The 18786-nt window shown below is 41.3% G+C and overlaps 1 protein-coding gene across 3 annotated transcripts in view; it reads left to right on the top strand.

Moving 5' to 3' along the window:
* LOC127437670 (pseudouridylate synthase 7 homolog) overlaps window positions 1-12024 on the top strand; it is a 14069-nt gene extending 2045 nt beyond the window's left edge. The window contains exons 3-17 of one of the 3 annotated variants that reach the window (XM_051692732.1): window positions 22-129; window positions 3027-3171; window positions 4963-4980; window positions 8035-8146; window positions 8277-8354; window positions 8442-8570; window positions 8923-9048; window positions 9135-9196; window positions 9878-10038; window positions 10128-10254; window positions 10332-10433; window positions 11376-11505; window positions 11608-11699; window positions 11782-11918; window positions 11972-12024. In XM_051692732.1, the coding sequence (XP_051548692.1) occupies window positions 22-129; window positions 3027-3171; window positions 4963-4980; window positions 8035-8146; window positions 8277-8354; window positions 8442-8570; window positions 8923-9048; window positions 9135-9196; window positions 9878-10038; window positions 10128-10254; window positions 10332-10433; window positions 11376-11505; window positions 11608-11699; window positions 11782-11918 (1527 nt within the window). In that variant the 3' untranslated portion in view covers window positions 11972-12024. Of the gene's footprint in view, window positions 1-21; window positions 130-3026; window positions 3172-4962; window positions 4981-8034; window positions 8147-8276; window positions 8355-8441; window positions 8571-8922; window positions 9049-9134; window positions 9197-9877; window positions 10039-10127; window positions 10255-10331; window positions 10434-11375; window positions 11506-11607; window positions 11700-11781 lie in introns of all 3 variants that reach the window. The other 2 variants (XM_051692730.1, XM_051692733.1) reach the window with 2 other exon arrangements.
* The last annotated feature ends 6762 nt before the right edge of the window (window positions 12025-18786 follow it).

Genomic DNA, 18786 nt, shown 5'->3' on the forward strand with positions numbered 1-18786 from the left:
TAAATTGTTTGTTTGTTGCAGGAAAGCTCTTCAGCATGTGATCCCACCGAGTGTCTGACAGAAGAACAGAAACAACAGCTGGCCGAACTACAACTCTTCAAAAACAAAGAGGGAAACGTGTCCATCGAGGCGAGTTGAACATTATTCACTAACACTGTTGTCAGCTACAGATCATTCTTCTCTGAAGACATTTATTAAAAATAACATCATCATTCACTCACCATCATTTACATTATTCATTTAGCAGATGCTTTTATCCAAAGCAACTTACAAAAGTGAATCATCCTATGGAGGCAGTAGTAAGAGAAGTGCTGTAATACAAGTGTCAGAATTGTTTAGAGAAGTACCTCTAGCAAGGAGGACGAGAGTTGTTGTTTTTAATAAGAAGACTAAACGGATTGGCTCAAGTGCTCACAGAAGAGCTGTGTCTTTAGATGCTTTATGAAGGATGTTAAAGGGATTACACACCGGACGCATCTGGTGGACAACATGGCACGTTCTAAAATGCGAAACAACTGTTTTCAATGAAGGTATGCACCATTTTCGCCACTCAACGTCTGTCAGCGGCGGCCAGCTATGACTCCTTAGGCTGCTCAAATTTCTGCCGTGCCACGGACCATAACTCACATATTTTCCATTAAATACAACCCACCAGTGAGGAACATTTGAAGTGAAAGTCCTGGACAGTGATTGTTTTGTTTCTTGGAGATGGCACTACGAGGTGCCGTTCACCCACTGAACGCAAATTTCTGGAGTAGTGTTCAGTGGTTTACCGGTTTCATGGTATACCACGGTATGAAAATTGACGGTTTTCATGCCATGTACATTTGCTTATCTATGGTATTGAGAAAAAAAATGCAACCAGACGGAGAATCTCACCTGCGCATGCGCATCTCCTTTCCTCCTCGACTGCCTGTCAGACTCGTCAACTTGCCCCACACACACATACCACACATGCAGCGGAGAAAATGTCAGAGAGAAGCGAGGGGTCTGACATGAGTGAGTTAAAGCAGTGTTTCTCAACTGGTGGGTCGCAGGTCTGTTCAGACTGGGTCGCGGACAGCAGGGAAAGAACAGTGCCATGGTTCTCCCATTGAAAATATTTCGGCGGCCGCCCAAGTGATAGTCTATTCAGGACAGCCGAGGCAGATTTAATGATAATCTCACAATCAGCTAAAGGGTTCTCATCTGCAGTTTCGCACGAGTGTATCGGAACCAGCTCGTGATCATGATCTTCTCTCTGACGCGCGCATGCAACAACCGGCTTCCCTCGATATTGCGGAGCGCAGACCTCAAAACTAATGTGACCAATTTCAATTCTAGTGAGACTTTTCTAGTTTAAAGCGTTACGGAGGAAGTCAAGTCGAACCTCTCGAACAGTAGGGAGCCCTGACATGCCAAACAGCACTGTTAGCTTTCTTATTCTATTTATTTTATTTATTTTCAAAAGGGAGACTTTTTTACACATACTTCAATTAAAAAAAAAAATGGTTTCAAGTTTCAATTATAATGAAGCGTTTGTTCAACAACAAAAACTGTTTTCACTCCTTTAAGGGTCATTGTAACTGATAATAATAATTGTGTAATACTGTGAAACCATGATATTTTCTGAGACGGTTCACCGTGAAAATCTCATACCGTTGCAACCCTACTCTGGAGGGCATGTAAACATGAAGTAGTGAGTGTAGTTAGGGGGGCGCAGAGCCAGTGGTTGTTCTGTAAGCAACAGTGGCACAGCCAGGAGTTTTTCACAGGGGTGGCTGGGCAGGGGCCAGTGATCAGTCTGTGGTGGCACAGACATTTTCAAACAGCATTTTCATATCGTCGGACAGGGTGTGTGGGGGTGTTAGGGTGGGGGGTGGTTGTTGGTGTAAAAAGCGGAGATGTATGGATACAAAAATGGAGGGGAGTGGATACAGTGTCACCCGGGATGGAGAGTTGCAGCGACCTTGGTGTGCGCACATGTTAAGTCTCCTGTGTGTTGCGGTTGTACAGAGATTGATCCACCTCTAAAAAAAACTCAATTGTGCCCCAGACAAAAAATGACCAATAGTCGAGTGGGGAGGCCATAAGCAAGCGTCAATTCCTTGAACTAAACGTGAGAAACCATTAGCAGCCAGTGCGGTTTGATGAATAGAGGCGTGACGTGCGCTCTTTTGGGCTCGTTGAAGACCAATCGTGCTGCTGCATTCTGGATCATTTGCAGAAGTTTGACTGTACATGCAGGAAGGCCTGCCAGAAGACCATTGCAGTAGTCCAGCCTGGATAGCACAAACGCCTGGACGAGGAGTTGTGTGGCATGCTCAAATAGGAAGGGCCGGATTTTCCTGATGTTGTACAGAGCAAATCTGCACGATCGGGCAGTTAAACTGGTTGTCAAACACAACCCCAAGATTTCTGGCTGGTGTGATTGTTGACGAGTCTAGTTGAATGGTGAAATCGTGCTGAACTGCTGGGCTCGCAGGAATCACAAAAAGCTTGGTTTTAGCAAGGTTGAGTAGTAGGTGATGTTCTTTCATCCAACACGAGATATCTACCAGGCAGGCTGAGATCTGTGCAGCTACCGTAGGATCGTCACGCTGGAATGAGAGGTAGAGTTGTGTCATCAGTGTAGCAATGGTAGGAAAAGCCATGTGCCTGAATGACAGATCCCAGAGATGATATGGAGAAGTGGAGGAGCCCAAATACTGAACCCTGGGGTACCCCAGTAGCTAGTTGGTAAGACTTAGACACCGCTCCCCTCCAAGACACCATGAAGGACCTACCTGTGAGTTAAGACTCAAACCAGCGGAGCACAGTTAATGCTGCTGTAAACACATGCAGTTTCTGTGGAATATTAAAGGAGTTAGCATAAAGAAAAAGTGCAATAAAAGTATGTAGTATCTGCGACTCTGTGGCGCTGTATTCAGTCATATGATGGCTTTGGGTGAACAGACACATATTTCTGTTGTTAGTTTTGTGTAATGGAGAAACAAGCTCCAGTCCACTTCTGAGACACCTGAATGTGTTTTGTGTCATGTGACCAGGTGCAGGACGACTCAAAGGAGAAACGGACTCTTCTGCACAAAGCGGTGAAGACTCTTTATCCCGGACTGGAGACCAAGACCGAGGAGCGGGATGGGAAGAAGTTCATCGTGGCGTATCATGCAGCTGGGAAGAAAGCTCTGGCAGGTACTGGCGTCTAACACAACACCTGTGTATTCTGACACTAATACTGCAATAGATCCTAAAATAATTTGATTGGGTTCCTGAAGATTCAGAGCTTTATTCCTCCTGTCACATGTTCTCAGCTCCTGAAGCTGAGACCCCAGCTCAGCTGGGATATGTGAAAAAAAGAATTTCACTGTATATGTGCAAAATGTATAATGTGTGAAAAATAAATATAATTATTATTGTTATTATTATTATTATTATTATTATTATTATTATAATGATTAATTATTATAATTAAATTATATTATTAAGCTGTGTAAGATGTTCTAAACCTACGGTTTTCAAACTGGGAGGCATGCCTTCCCAGTGGGGTGCCAGAGCATGTTAGGGAAGGTGCAGAGATTGATGATAATTTCACAGAGTAAAATCAAAAGTTACATAGATACATTAAAAATGTATTGTGAAGATAAATGTAAATTATTGGCATAATGGACCATAGTCCTGCTTCATAGACCGTAGCTCTATGGAGTTATAATACTGTTAATGTCGAGAGCACAACATGCATATCATGCGAGAGCGCATCCATGTACCGGTTGTGCCAGCGCGAATCTCTCCGCTCGGACACGGGCAACTCTTGCTCAAAACTGGACGCGCGACCTCAAATAAACTACGGTGCTCTATATTCGCAAATGCATTATAAAGCCACACAGCTCCACCTCTGTTCATACATATTCGGCTTCTGCAGACGTGTTATATCGGGAGAATCGATAGCGGAGTTTGATTATTCAACTCACCATTTGGCTGGTAACATTTTATTTATTTATTTTTTATAGAAAATGCAGCATAATATGTTTAATTCGTATTGTAAGAATGATATTCTGATGTAAGTGACGTGAGCAAATAAAACCGTCAATTAAACATCTGTTTGCAGTGTAGTTTCACATAGATATAGGTTTCAGATATAGGTTAAAAACAGTTAAGTAATCCCATTGTCATGAGGACAAACCAGTGTTTTAATAAAAATAATACAGAATACGCTTTCATATTATTAATGGAAACATTTATATCTGTTAATCACGCATCAGTGTTGAACGCATTGGCCGAATGAGTCTGTCAGACTGGATTAAAGGTTACTGATCATCATTGGTGAAGTGCTCCAACATCTGAAATATGATGCATTTTGATAATATTGCACTGGAGGATAATACCTGATAAATGGGTCAAGGGGGGTGTGGTCTTGTACATTTTCTGCAAGACATTGAAAACCCCTGCTCTAAACTCACTCAGAAAACAGACCCATCCTGACCTGTGCATGACCCTTTGACCTCTCTGACCTCTCACCTCAGTTGCATGTACAGCTAGTCGAGCAGAAGTCAGTGGTGTTTAGTCTGCATGCATGATTGAAAACACACCACTGATGTGTTTGCATGTTTTGAGAAAAGAATCCATTTATGATCAAACTGAAGTGGAGTTTTCCCATGAACACACTGTGTCTTTTCTATCTGATCACAATGAGAAAACATCAAGAACTTCTGCCCTGATGAGACACACACTAATAAACATGCTGAAATGATTTGATTCACACAGGTGAACATTTTACTGACACGCTGCAGTCATTTAGATTCACAAAATGAATTCTTTTAAATGAAGTGAATGGAAATGAAACGGGTTCTGATGCCCTGAGCATGATGTCCCATGAATCAACACCTTCATCTGAGCATGTGAACCTCTGAACTGTGTTGTGTTGGTCACTGTGTGGAGTAACGCTCTTTTATTCTTCTAATGCTCTCTCTCTGTGTGTGTGGACAGAGGTCAGACCCTCCGCAGGTAAGATCATTCACACCGGGGTCAGGAACACTGATTTACAGATGTCCTTTAACCTTCTAGTGTGAAGTCATGTTGGAGTTCAGACGGGGTTTGATTTGCTCTTAAATACAATAAAGCAAACATGAATCTTTTTATTTGAGCGCTTCAGTAAAGAGTCATTAGAGCTGTTTTAACATATGAATACATTGACATTTATACATTTAGCAGACACTTTTACGCAAAGCAGCTTATGAATGAGAATAATACAAGTGAAAGCAATTAATGTCAATAGAGTACTAGAATATTACAACAGTAGAAATGTGAGTGTAGATTGAAGGTTGTAAGTTTATTCCACCAACAGTAAGTGTAAGTTGAAGGTTTTAGACAGTGATCATTAGACAGGTGACTGCAGGAGACGCAAGCGCAGTGAATGAACATTATTCATCAACAACATTTCAGACTTAAGACACCTAACAGTGCTATAAGGTGTTACAGGAAACAAAAGCTGAATGATAATGAACTGATATCTTGACAGAGAAGATGTGGTAAATGTCTGGTTCTAGTCTGTACTTCATTGATTTTAATTCACTATTAGGGCTCGACAATAAGGACTGCCCGATGGCCCGGGGTCAGTGTGAGAGAGATTCGGGCTAGTTCCTAGAACGGTCACTTGCTGATCGGGCCAGTGCTGCATTTATAACGTTAGTTCAAGCAGAATTTACACAGACAAAGTTAGAACAAAGTCGTCTAACTGGACACTCCATGACGAGCAAGCAAGCACAATTTATATATAGCTCGCAAAGATGCGCGAGTGCATTAGTGGTGGGTAATATGACCAAAATCTGATATCACGATACGAGTAATTTTATATCATGATAACAATATGTATATGTCACGATCGGGAAAATCAAGAAAAATTGGCTTATGTATTTAATAACCATATTATCATGTCTATTGTTGGGTACTTCTGTCAGGGAATTAAATACTTTCAAATATGTCATCTTATATAATTTTCTCTTTATTTGGAGCTTGACAATAGTCAAAATAATAAAAAAAAACTAGTTTTAAATCATTTTTACCATAATGTTTCATGTTATGCCACATTTCAGTCGATGTTGTTGACCAATATTATTATAAACTTTCCAACACAGAGAATAATACACGAATGAAAAAGAAGAAAAAATAATGCAACAAAAATAAACACTTCTTGCATAAAAATATATAACTGAATTAATGCGGAGCAAATCTTTTGGCTTTCATAATATTCTTTTGGGTGCTTCAATTTGAGGTAAAACAAGTTTTATTACTAGTGATTATCGTTGTGCGACACCATTTGCATATAATTGTTTTTCTGTGTAGTGTTTTGTGAACTTACACCACAGATGTCGCACCTGTTTTAATATCATGCTCCGTTTCAGTTTCTTGACTTGTTTGGGAGTCGTCACATTCTGTGGAGATGTTTTCAGGGTTTTTCCTGGGTCAAAAATGATTAAGTAGCATGCGTGATCCTGCTCTGCTGTAAATATTGAGAATCGATAGAACTACTTCGCTTAATAACACACTGGCAACTGACTATCAACCGACAGCTGAATGTCAGTACAACACTTCATGTTTATTTCCACTGATTACATGGGGGGGGGGGGGAGGCAGTGTATTTTTATTGTATACAGTCTTATTTTGTGTATACTGTATATTGTATATTATTAGGTGTATATAGTGTTGTGTAACCTGTATATAAGATGTGTAAACTGTGTTATGTGTAAATCAGATGTTTATTGTAATTGTCATACTGTTATGTTGCTTGGAACCGCACACAAGACTTTCTCCCTCTGTTGCACTTGTGTATATGGTTGAGTGACAATAAAAGGATTTGATTTGAATCCTGCTGGACTTGCGCACACTTGCATGCTCCAGAGATAGTGCAGGCAACACTCAAATGAAACACACATGCGCGCGTCAGATGAGAAGAACCATATTAAGTGCTTATAAAATGCCAAACACGAGATGAATGTAATTGAATTTACTTGGGCGGCCGCCTAAATGTTTTTTAAACCCTGTTCATGTTTCTTAAATTCTCTCAGCCTCATGTGAAGCCCTGCCCACTGATGGATAAGCCCAAGCTGTGCACATGAATATTTACATATTGCCAGTGGCGTAACTACAGGAAGGGGAGGGTGGGCAGCTGCCCTAGAGCCCAGGGTGAGAGGGGGCCCGTGATGGCCAACTTAAAGGGAACCATAAAAACTGCTGTGTGCCACTGTTTAACGCACACTCATAAAGGTACAGAGCACAAGTGTTGTTCCCACAGTAAAAAAAAAAAAAAACCGCTTTTCTCATTTCACCTAAAGAGATCTAGTGCTGAATGAAGCGCAAGAAACTTAGCTAACCCACGATTATACACATGTCTGGAAATCTGAGCTGCTCATTATCCAAAATGTAAGTGTACATTTAACAACTACAGTAGGTTATGTTTCAAACTTAAATCATTAATTCAACATGCTAATGGGGTTTCATATCAAAAGAAGCAAAATCACTATGGCTATTATAATTATCAGAGCTGTTCCACATGAAGACAACATTTAAAACTGTTTACTTCATGTCATCCTCATTACACACCTGTGTCTCATTTCTGGACTGTACTGGTATTTTCTGTCTGTGCTTTGTGTATCAGTCAGTGTTGGTCTTGTTTGGGTTGTCTGATTTGATGTTTATATCCACATTCTTAATTCACAGATTAGTCTTAATATCTAAACTGTATGGTCACAACCGATCTCCTCTCTCAGGGATTCTTATGTTTATTATATTCAACAATCAAATCTTTAACTCTGATCCTGCTTGTGAAAACACACGGGGCCCAAAACCACGTGACTAAACGGGTGATTAGGTTAAAATGATGTATTTATGAATTTATATCTAGTAAAGATATCAGTAATAACAGCTTTTCTTGAGTTGGGGCAGGGCCAGTAAAAATCTGAACCACTGGCCCAACCGGACCTGTAGAAAATATCTTTAGTGTTGAGCCCTGATTAAATTTGCTTCTTCATTATTTTTATTTTTTTTTATCTCCCATTGAAGCCCCTCGAAAGCATTCATGGCCAAAAAATCGTGGAAGTTTCTGTCATTTCGTGCTGTATAAAGAGAACAAGGACACCATGGACGCCATCAACGTTCTCTCCAAGTTTCTCAGGTCTGTTCTGAGATCAGTTCTGTTCAGACATCAGTCATTGAAACAGACACAAGATCCTGTTATTTATTAGAAATTGATCACGGAGCAGCAGATCTTTGAATGGTGACCGTCGTTCTGTTGTTTCTCGCAGGGTTCGTCCAAACATGTTCTCCTACATGGGTACCAAAGACAAGAGAGCCATCACCGTTCAGGAGATCGCCGTTCTGAAGTGAGTGAAGCTCCAAACATCATCTGTCCTGAACGTGCGCTTGTGTTGCTTTGATCTGATTAAAGATATGTTTGAAAATCTTCACAGGATTAGCGCTGAACGGTTAGCTCACCTCAACAAGTGCCTCATGAACTTGAAGCTGGGAAACTTCAGCTACAAGAAACACCCGTTAAAACTGGGAGAACTGCAGGGGAACCACTTCACTGTGATTCTCAGGTGAGCGCACGCTTCCTGTCCATCTGTGTGACGGAAACAGTTTACACCAGCACTTGTTCTGGATGGGCAATGCAGGTTTCTTGCTGGCACAAGCTAGTTAAGCTGGTTAGGGTTTCAGATAGACCAGTTTGACCAGTGAAGACATAATGGGTGACCAGCGTGAAAGTGCACAAAAACAAATATTGGTAACAAGCAGCACATTGAAGCCGGTCTCCAGTTGAACCAGTTTACCTGGTCTGGGTAGGGTCTTCATTTTTTTTCTGCTCTGATAAACGAGAATAACGAGACAAAAGAGGTGACGCACCAAAGACAAACATAAAGTGCACTTGTGTGTGTGTGATCCACCCTACAGGAATATCTCCGGCTCTCAGGAGCAGGTGGAACAAGCGATGACATCACTGAAGGACACGGGCTTTATTAACTACTACGGCATGCAGCGATTCGGCACCACGGCCGTCCCAACGCATCAGGTGGGCAGGTGAGAACACACCTGTACAACACACAGAGATATGTTTCTGTGTCATGAGAGGGGAACTGATGCTTTGTATTGACTGTAATTGACAGGGCGATATTACAGAACAACTGGAAGGAGGTGATGGATCTGATCCTGAAACCACGTCCTGGAGGTCAGTCGACCTGGACAGAAGATCTGTGTCACGTTTTCTCCATTCATAATCTGTTCAGTGTCACATGATCTCTTCATTCAGTCATTTCTAACAGTTTCATTTAGTACATTTGTGCCACTTGGACTAATAACTTACGAGAGCGTTTCAGTAAAAAAGGAGCAAGACCTTCCAAGTCAAGTCATTGTTACAGATATCTTGTCAGTATAGAGCACTACGTCCATCATTACGTCCAAACTGCACACCTCAGTTGTGTTTTCACAAGTATGCCCATCACATGATCTGATTAAATATGTAATTTTAGTTACATGAGGTCTTGTTACCTTATTGAAACATGCTCACAAATACTTAATCTCAGAGATTAAACATTAGAAACAAACGCTAATCATGTTTGTGACCACATGCTTCTTGCTACGCAATTTTTCACACATCGTTGCGTTCCAAATGTGTCGCACAATGTAATATGTTTCATTCTCTGTGTTGCCACAAGAGGCACTATAGTGACATTAGCATAAACTGAATGTATTATAACATTTTAAACATGTTTATGGATGGTACAGATGTGTTTTTATTCAAGTAACTGAGGCTTGTTAACGTGTAAACGAGTGTGTACAACAGGACCGAGCGTGTGTCTGCATACTTCAGTGTGTTTCGGCTCAAGTGTGTCTCGCTCTCGTCCTCTAGCGGAGAAGAGTTATCTGGTGAAATGCAGAGAAGAGTGGGCGAGCTCACATGACCCAGAAGCGGCTCTGAAGAAGCTTCCGGTCAAACGCTGTGTGGAGGGGCAGTTACTGAGAGGTCTGTCCAAGTACGGCAAAAACAACATCGTCACAGCGTTTGGACTGGTGAGGGACGGATAATGACTACTGCCAGCTGATTGGATACATGTCTCTAGACTATAACAGCTGTCTGTCTGTCTGTCTGTCTGTCTCAGATTCCTCGTAACAACAGGCTGATGTACATTCACAGCTATCAGAGTTTCGTGTGGAACAGTATGGTCAGCAGACGCTTGGAAGTCTTTGGCCTCAGAGCGGTGGAGGGTGATCTGATTCTCAGAGGAGGTGTGTGATGATGATGATGATGATGATGATGATGTCACTGTGATGGTGTTGTCAGTGTTGTCATTGGCATTTTACAGGCAGTGCTCACGTCCTGTCAGCTGAAGAGGCAGAGAAACACTCCATTCATGATGTGGTGATGCCGCTGCCGGGCTTTGATGTCATCTACCCGACTCACAGCGGTGAGAGAGAGAAACATCTGTCCACCATTTAAAACATGGAATGAATAATGTTATTTTAGTCTTCAAAACATGTTGAAATCTATCATCCCACTGACACCGAGAGGAATGTTGCTGTTATAATGAAGGCAGATAGTGTTTAATACGGTTATCACATCAGACGTCTTACAGTGTGGATGCGCTGTAAAGGCCGGTTCACACCAATTGTTACGACTTTACAAGACGATATACATATAAATTATGTACATTAAGTAAAACACCGGGTATATTATAAAATATGAGGTATCAGCACATTATATAAATATTCTAATTATTTTAGAATAATTTGTTTTCTATATTATTTATTTACTGCATATTTGAGTTCAGTGTTTCTGTGTGAGACGAGTAAAAGAGCTCAAGAATGCACTTCAGTGTCTGTGTGATTATGCACAAATATTATTAGCAGACCGTTTTCTGTTTGTAGTACAAACGGTTCATGAACTACTATATTATTTTCTGAAGTGTGTGAACTCATCAGCATCTTCATGTGTTTGTTGATTAATGACATCAACACTCTGGATTGTGCAGCAGCAGCGACTCTGGAACAATGACAAAAAGCTCTTATCTCATTGGTCAGTCCATCACAGTCCAAACAATTAAATTGGACTACTTTCCATAAAATAAAAAAAATAAAAAATTTGATTGTCTGCGGTATTGCCTGAATAGCACCATGAGTCTATTGTTCCAGTTCAAAAGCTGGTTCAGAACGAACATTCGCACCAGAAATTCAGGATTTGTGTGGACAGGCCTTAACTAACTCATTTAAAAGACTGTTTGGACAGTGAGTTTGTCTGGTTGCAGGTTTGACGATGTTAGCGGTTGACTTTCTCAGTTAGTTTCCTTCTCGTCCTATGTGGAGTTGTGTGCTGTTTTTAGTGAGTGTGTGTGTGTGTGTGTCTCTGGCAGTGGGCGAGGGCTACAGACAGATGATGACCGCTGATCATCTGGACATTGATAACATGAGGCACAAAGTTCGGGATTATTCTCTCGCTGGTGCTTACCGAAGAGTCGTCATACGCCCCAGTGATGTCAGCTGGTGATTGACAGCTTCACTGACTTCCTCTAATAATATTCTGATACACTGGATCTGTTGATCTGTGTCCTTCATGTCTCTCTCTCTCTCTCTCGCTCTCTAAAGGGAGTTGATTCAGTATGATGATCCTCGCGTGACCCTCGTTCACACTGATGTGGAGAAATTAGAAAGCCGAGCAGCTCCAGTCTACCTGAAAGGTACATTTATTTAGCAGGATGTGACCCTCGTGTTTAGTGAGTGCTGTGGCTCATATGTGTGTGTGTGTGTGTGTGTGTGTAGAGGGGAAATATCGAGCTCTGAAGATGGAGTTTTCTCTGCCGTCCTCCACGTATGCCACGATGGCCATAAGAGAAGTGTTGAAGATGGACACTAGCATCAAGAACCAAACGCAACTGAACACCACCTGGATCAACTGAACACACACACACACACACACACACACACACACACACACCTGGATCAACTGAACACACACACACACACACACACACACCTGGATCAACTGAACACACACACACACACACACACACACCTGGATCAACTGAACACACACACACACACACACACACACCTGGATCAACTGAACACACACACACACACACACACACACCTGGATCAACTGAACACACACACACACACACACACACACCTGGATCAACTGAACACACACACACACACACACACACCTGGATCAACTGAACACACACACACACACACCTGGATCAACTGAACACACACACACACACACCTGGATCAACTGAACACACACACACCGACTGCCTGGACTTTCACCAGGTGTTTTTTTTTGCCTTCATTTTATTGGTGATACAGCTCTTAGTATCACAGCAGTGGAAAAGCTACTGTAGATTTCCTGTATTTATTTTTTTGTTGTCGAATTTGTTTGTTGTTTTAAAGAGTGTTTTAAAGCTCAGTCAGACTATAAAGATGATTATTAAATGCATTTTCAGACCTTCAGAAATCGAAGAGTGAATCGAGCAGTTTAGTCACAAAAAGTGAAAACATTCAGGTCACTTGTCAGATTAGTTTTACTGTTTGACTGTAGAGTGATGAGATGATTTATTACAGTAAAATGTTTAATTCCTGCCGAAGACATTTGGCAGTGTAATATTTTAATCTTAATAAATCTGACCTGCTGCTTTATGTATCAGTGATTTACTGATGCTGTCGGACTCAACTACACGATAGGAATTTACACTCTTCAGACCGAATGAGTCTCTTGCAACTAATATAACACCGACACTGTCTGAAAAACGCAGCACTCCTGCATGAGATGGTAGAAAAACAGAGTTCAACAGTTCACAGATGTCCATCTAGCACATAATTATTTAGAAAAACAATTGAAAAACAGCACAGAAGTACACAAAAACATGTTTGGTGTGAACAGACCTTGAGCGCAAATTCAGAGCAAATATTCACTGTGAACTTTAAATCAAATTCTTGCACTCCTCGGGACTGATTCACACCAGCAGTAAGAAAAGATGAAACCAATAACTAATCACTGCAACAGAAGTGATGTTTTATGTATATACTGTCTATAGCACAATTTATTTACTACGTATGTACTATTATTACTAACAGTATATTGCCGTTATGCTACAGTATTTTCCTACAACATACTATCACTACAATATATCAGTGTGTGTATTATCACATGGCTTGTATTTTTCTTTAAAGCAAGTGATATTAACGTTCTCAGATAGGTTCTTTCTTGCATTAAAAGAACATGACCTTTCGTCTGCAATTTGTTTTGCATTCTTGATGTTTGCTGAATTTATTCATAAAAAGCAACCAACTTTTTTTGGCACTATTGATGTCTATGAAGAGTGTTAGTTTCAAGATCTGAATTGGCAGTACCATATATAGATATGTTACAGTTGACCTGGGAAAAGATAAAGAGAGTTAGTCTGACCTGAAAAGTTGAAAGATACTGGCGTTGAAATAAAAAAACTGAATTCTACACTACATGCTTTGCGACTGTTTTACACTACAAATTGGCGACGATGGTTTCTGTGCCCATGCCTGCGCCTTTTCTGCCATGCAGTGGAGAACCTGCCATTCCTTTTGTTACCTGGCAGAAAAAGTTTGAGAACTATTTGCTGGCCATTAATGCTACAGGTAGCAAGGAAACATGCTGTTTTGCTGCACAGCTTGGATACTGAGGGGCAGCAGTTGTTTTACACCTGATACTGGAACTACATTTGAGGACACTTTGGAATGACATTTTACACCAAAAGTAAAAGTTGTGGTCGCTTGCCATCGCTTCTTGTAGCGTTCTCAACGGGCGGATGAAAGTATTCCACAGTTCCTGTCGGCTCTGTGGGAATTAGCCTCATTGTGTGCTTATGCTGACGTGCTCCGGGACCAGCTGGTCGAAAAAACTTATACACCAGCAGTGTGAGACAGACTTTTATTAGAACCTTCACTGATGCTGGACTCGCCATTGTTATCGCCATTGTATGTCAAGTGGAACAAGCCCTCTCAAACTCAGACATGCTCGCTGCACAAAGTTCTGTTCGTGCCGTTGCATTGAAGCACTTCAGTCATCGAAAAAAGAGTGCACCTCGTTCGGATGGAGCAAAACGCAATACAAATACTTCACAGAGAGCAAATCACACGTTACAGATGTGGAGCTTCAAACCATCTGGCTAATGCAGTTGACTGCCCGGCCACCTGGGCCAAATGCCATACATGCGGCAGGATAGGGCATTTTTCTAAAGTTTGCCTTTCCTCAAAGGAGGTTCGCAAAGTGGCTCCTGAAGTTGATGTCCTTTTAACAGACTGTGCGAATATTCCTGCGGACAAAATTCTCTGCAGTGTTCGCATTACAACATCAAATGGACTTTCTGCTGAGACTGAGTTAGTGGTGGATACTGGCTCTTCGGTGTCCATCCTGCCAGAGGCCGTGTATAAAAGACATTTTACGGACTGCTTGCTTACAGCTCCTAAAGTTTAAATTGGTTATGTACCTGAAAGAGGACATTCTGGTCCTTGGATGCTTACATACAGATGTTTCGTTGAATGGCGCTGTGACCCCTGCTTGTCTTTACATTGTCAAAGGTGGTTCTGCCTTAATGGGTATGGACTTAATCCGAGCCCTGAACTGCTCCTTCCAATTCAGTACTGCTCTTCCATCAGACGATACGCACGGAGTTGTCAGTGAGACCAGTACAGCTCCAGATGCTCCTGTATGCTGTGTGAAAGTCTATATCCATAAGCCTGCTATCCGACCTTATGCCGTTCCTATTCGTCAAAAGCTCCGCCGACTTCCGTTCTCAGTCTGACAAGCTGTTTCCACTGAATTGAACTCACTGTTACAAAGAGGAATCATGAAAAAATTGTGTCCTCTCCATGGGTTTCGCCTATCATGGTCATTGTAAAGAAGGGGGGTAAAATACGCCTGTTTGTTGATCTGCGTGAACCGAACAAGGCTCTGATCATTGAAAGTCACCCCCTGCCTGGAAAAGCTCCTGAGTGAACTTAGGAGCACATCAGTATTCACTATAATTGACTTAGAATCAGCTTACCATCAGCTTACCTTGCACGAGGACAGTCGGGACATCACAGCTTTCATAACTCATGATGGCCTCTTCAGATACTGCTGAGTACCATGCGGTCTTGTCTCTGCACCATCTGCATTTCAGAAAATGATGGATGCTGTGTTGGAAGGCATAAAAGGAGTGCAGAACTATCTGGACAACATTATTGTTTATGGTGTTACTTAAGCCAGCCTTGATGTGACACTGCGCATCTTGCAGCGTTTCCCAGATGCAGGACTTTAACTGAACTGGGGCGTGTGTGTTTCGGCAGCCTTCTCTAAAGTTTCTGGGGCATGTAATTTCCAAAAACGGACTTCCCCTGGATAGTGAGCACATGAAAGAAGCCCCTGCCCTGTATGACATGGCTTCACTACGATCATTCTTGGGACTGATTTCATGGTTCAGTAAATTCCTGCCCAATTTCGCATCCGTAGCGGAGCCTTTGTGCGCTCTCCTGAGACACGTGACGGATACTAATTTTGAATAGACTGTGTCTGCTTATCGCAGCTTCAAAGAACTGAAAGCGCTGCTTGCTGAAAGTCCAGTCCTCACATTATTCGACCCCCCTTTTCCCAGATTTGTATTGACGGATGCTTCTGACTATTGTCTGGGGGGTGTTTTAATACAGCTCCATCCAGACAATGTTGAAAGAACTGTGGCATTTGCATCTAGAAGCCTTTCGGCTGCTGAAAGAAAGTACTCTACGGTCGAAAAAGAGCGCTGACTTGTGTCTGGGCAGTAGAAAAGTGGAGACTGTATTTGTGGGGCCTGCACTTTACGCTCAGAATGGATCACAGAGCACTCACTTCACTGCTTGCAACAAAAGGAATTGGCAGAACCGGTTTGCGCGTTGACCGGTGGTCAGCATGCTTACCCTGCTTCACGTACGATGTTGTTTACCGTCTTGGGTCTCTTAATTGTGCTGAAGACTGCTTATCCAGGTTGCCATTGACAACAGATGCAGATAGTGCTATGGAACCGGAAATGGTTGCTTGCGTTGTTGGTTTGCCTACTCTGTCTGTGGACGATTTCATGTCTGCTTCGGAAATCTGTCCATAGTTAGCCCTGCTGCGTGCACAGATTTGACGGGGCTGGCCCAAAAGCTGCAGTGTGCTGGATCCTGTTCTTGTGCCATTCTCCCGTATCCGCGATGAACTGTGTGTAGATGGTGCGCTGGTGATGAGAGGTGAGCACCGTTTCATTGTTCCTTCTACGCTATGCAGTAAGCTAGTTAATCTGGAGCATGAGACACAAAGGGTTAGGTCAACCCAAACGAAGGCTGCATGATCCGTTTTGGTGGCCTCAGATGGATGCTCAAGTGCAATCTACTGTTTCCTCTTTCCTAACATGCCAACTGAATGACAAATCTGCTAAAACCACCCCTTCACCACTTCAGCCTGCCACCGGAACCATCGGCAGAAACTAGGAATTGATATAGTGGGGCCTTTTACTTGTGGTACTTCTGATTGTCGTTGTGCAATCACCCTAGTTGATTACCACAGTGAATGGCCTGAAGTAGCGTTTACTTAAAACGTGACAACCGAAGTTGTCACATATTTCCTCCAGTCTGTTTTCAGTAGAGAAGGAAGTCCACAGTTCGTTGTGACTGACAATGGGCCACAATTCCTCTCCAGTACATTTGCAGACTTCTTACAGGAGAGGGGAATAATTCACATACGTAGCAGTGTGTATTACCCTCAGTGCAACGGTGCCGTGGAGAGATGGAACCGAGTTTTAAAGGAATGAGGAAGCCATAAAAGTACACAGTGACAGAGTTCTTGCTAAACTACAGAGCTACTCCACATATCACCGCAGGTGTTTCTATGTCAGAACTGCTTCACAACCAAAAAATGCACATAAAACTGGACATCTTTCTTGTGGGGCCCAAGAGTGACAAATGTGGTCCGGTGAAAGATACTGTGAGAGACAAACAGCTCAAGACCAAAATGTACACAGACAAAAGGCGTGAAGCCAAATGCCCTACCTTCAAACCTGGGGATCAGGTGAGAGTGAAGATACCTGTCCATGTCAGAAAGGGAGTTCCAAAGTTCTCAACCTCGAAACATCGAGAAACAAATTGGACAGTGTACTTTTTCATACCAAGTGACGATAACAAATGGAATGCTTCCTGACTTGCGCATCATTCCGGTCCTGCTGAAATTCAACATGAGGACTTACAGTCACAGGTGCCATTTAACCCTAGGAGTCATCGTAGAGTGGGTAGATCAGCCACATGGTTGAAGGAATACGAGTTACAGTAAAAGTTAGTGCTCGGTTGTAACTTTTTACATGTTTTGGGGAATGTATACTCTGCTTGTTAGCATTGTAACTGTATGGTTCTATTAACAGTTTTATGAGCAGTTATGCTTGCCTACATTTTCACACATTGTTGGGTATATTTGTTCAAGAATAGGCTGTAATGTTATAATATCTACAGTTAAACCTGTGTTTGTATGCTTGAGAATGCGTCAGTGCACAGTAATATCCTAATTGGGATTTTTTTTGTAAAAAAAAAAAAAAAAAGTTGTCAAACAATTATTTCAGAATGGTAATAGTGATATGAAGAAATCTTTCAAGCATGGGGAGAAATGTGGTACTAGATGGTAGTTCAGTATCTAGATATAGTTGACCTGGAACATCTGGGAAAAGAGAGTTAGTCTGACCTGAATAGTTGAGAGAAGTTGGCACTGAAATAAAAAAAACTGAATTCTGCACTATGTGCTTCGCTACTGTTTTACACTATGCACACAACAAATCTTTCCTTAATCATATCAGACTGATTGTCACAGTCATGTCATTTACATCAACACAGTACAGATAGCAGTGAGTTGATTACATTAAGAGTTTAATCATATCTCCAGGAAAATGTTTAAAGTGTCTTACTGATACACTGTTGTGAAACTAAGATGAGTTATTCAATATTTGCCCCTACTCTTACTACATTATATGTTGCTTAAAACTAGTTGCATTTAAAACATCTGTGACCAGCTTGTTACAACTACTATTTTTCTTTATTAATTTGCTTTTTACCTTACTCAGGGTTGTGGAGTAAGGGAATACATGTAACAGGATTACGTATTTAAAATACAAAATATAAGTAACTGTATTCCACTACAGTTACAATTTAAATCATTGATAATTAGAATAGTTATATTCAAAAAGTATTTTGATTACTGAACAGATTACTTTGAATTTTATTGTCATTTGTTTCATTTAATATTTAGTCCTTTCAGATGGAAAACATTTATACATATAAATGATGTGATCCAAAGTGCATTTGAACAGCAGTGAAACACTTTCTTATGATGTGTTACATTCATACGAACAGACAGAGAAGTACGTTTGGAGCAGAAGAAATAGAAATAGAAATAAACCTTGTGTAAATTGTCAGCTTTATGCTAAGCTGAAATGCTATTTCTAGCCATTTTACATGCACACGTTAGCAGACACGATCATATTTTTTATCAAGAAAATTCACGTTGGATCATAATTTCTTTTTTTCTAGTAAGATCTTTGATATTACGGCAAAAATCGTATTCTTGATAATTTTTGTATTGTTTTCCTGTAAAAATATCTAAAATTCCTTAAAATAAGATCAATTTGATCTTGTTTTAGAAACAACACTACATTTCTGTTTTTCAGAGAATGTATTTTTAACATGTGTATTTTGTCTTACTGTACTGTTTTTTTATATTCAAAACAAGTGAAAAAATCTACCAGTGCTGAA

Source organism: Myxocyprinus asiaticus, chromosome 48 (assembly GCF_019703515.2).
Source record: "Myxocyprinus asiaticus isolate MX2 ecotype Aquarium Trade chromosome 48, UBuf_Myxa_2, whole genome shotgun sequence".
Lineage (NCBI taxonomy): Eukaryota > Metazoa > Chordata > Actinopteri > Cypriniformes > Catostomidae > Myxocyprinus > Myxocyprinus asiaticus.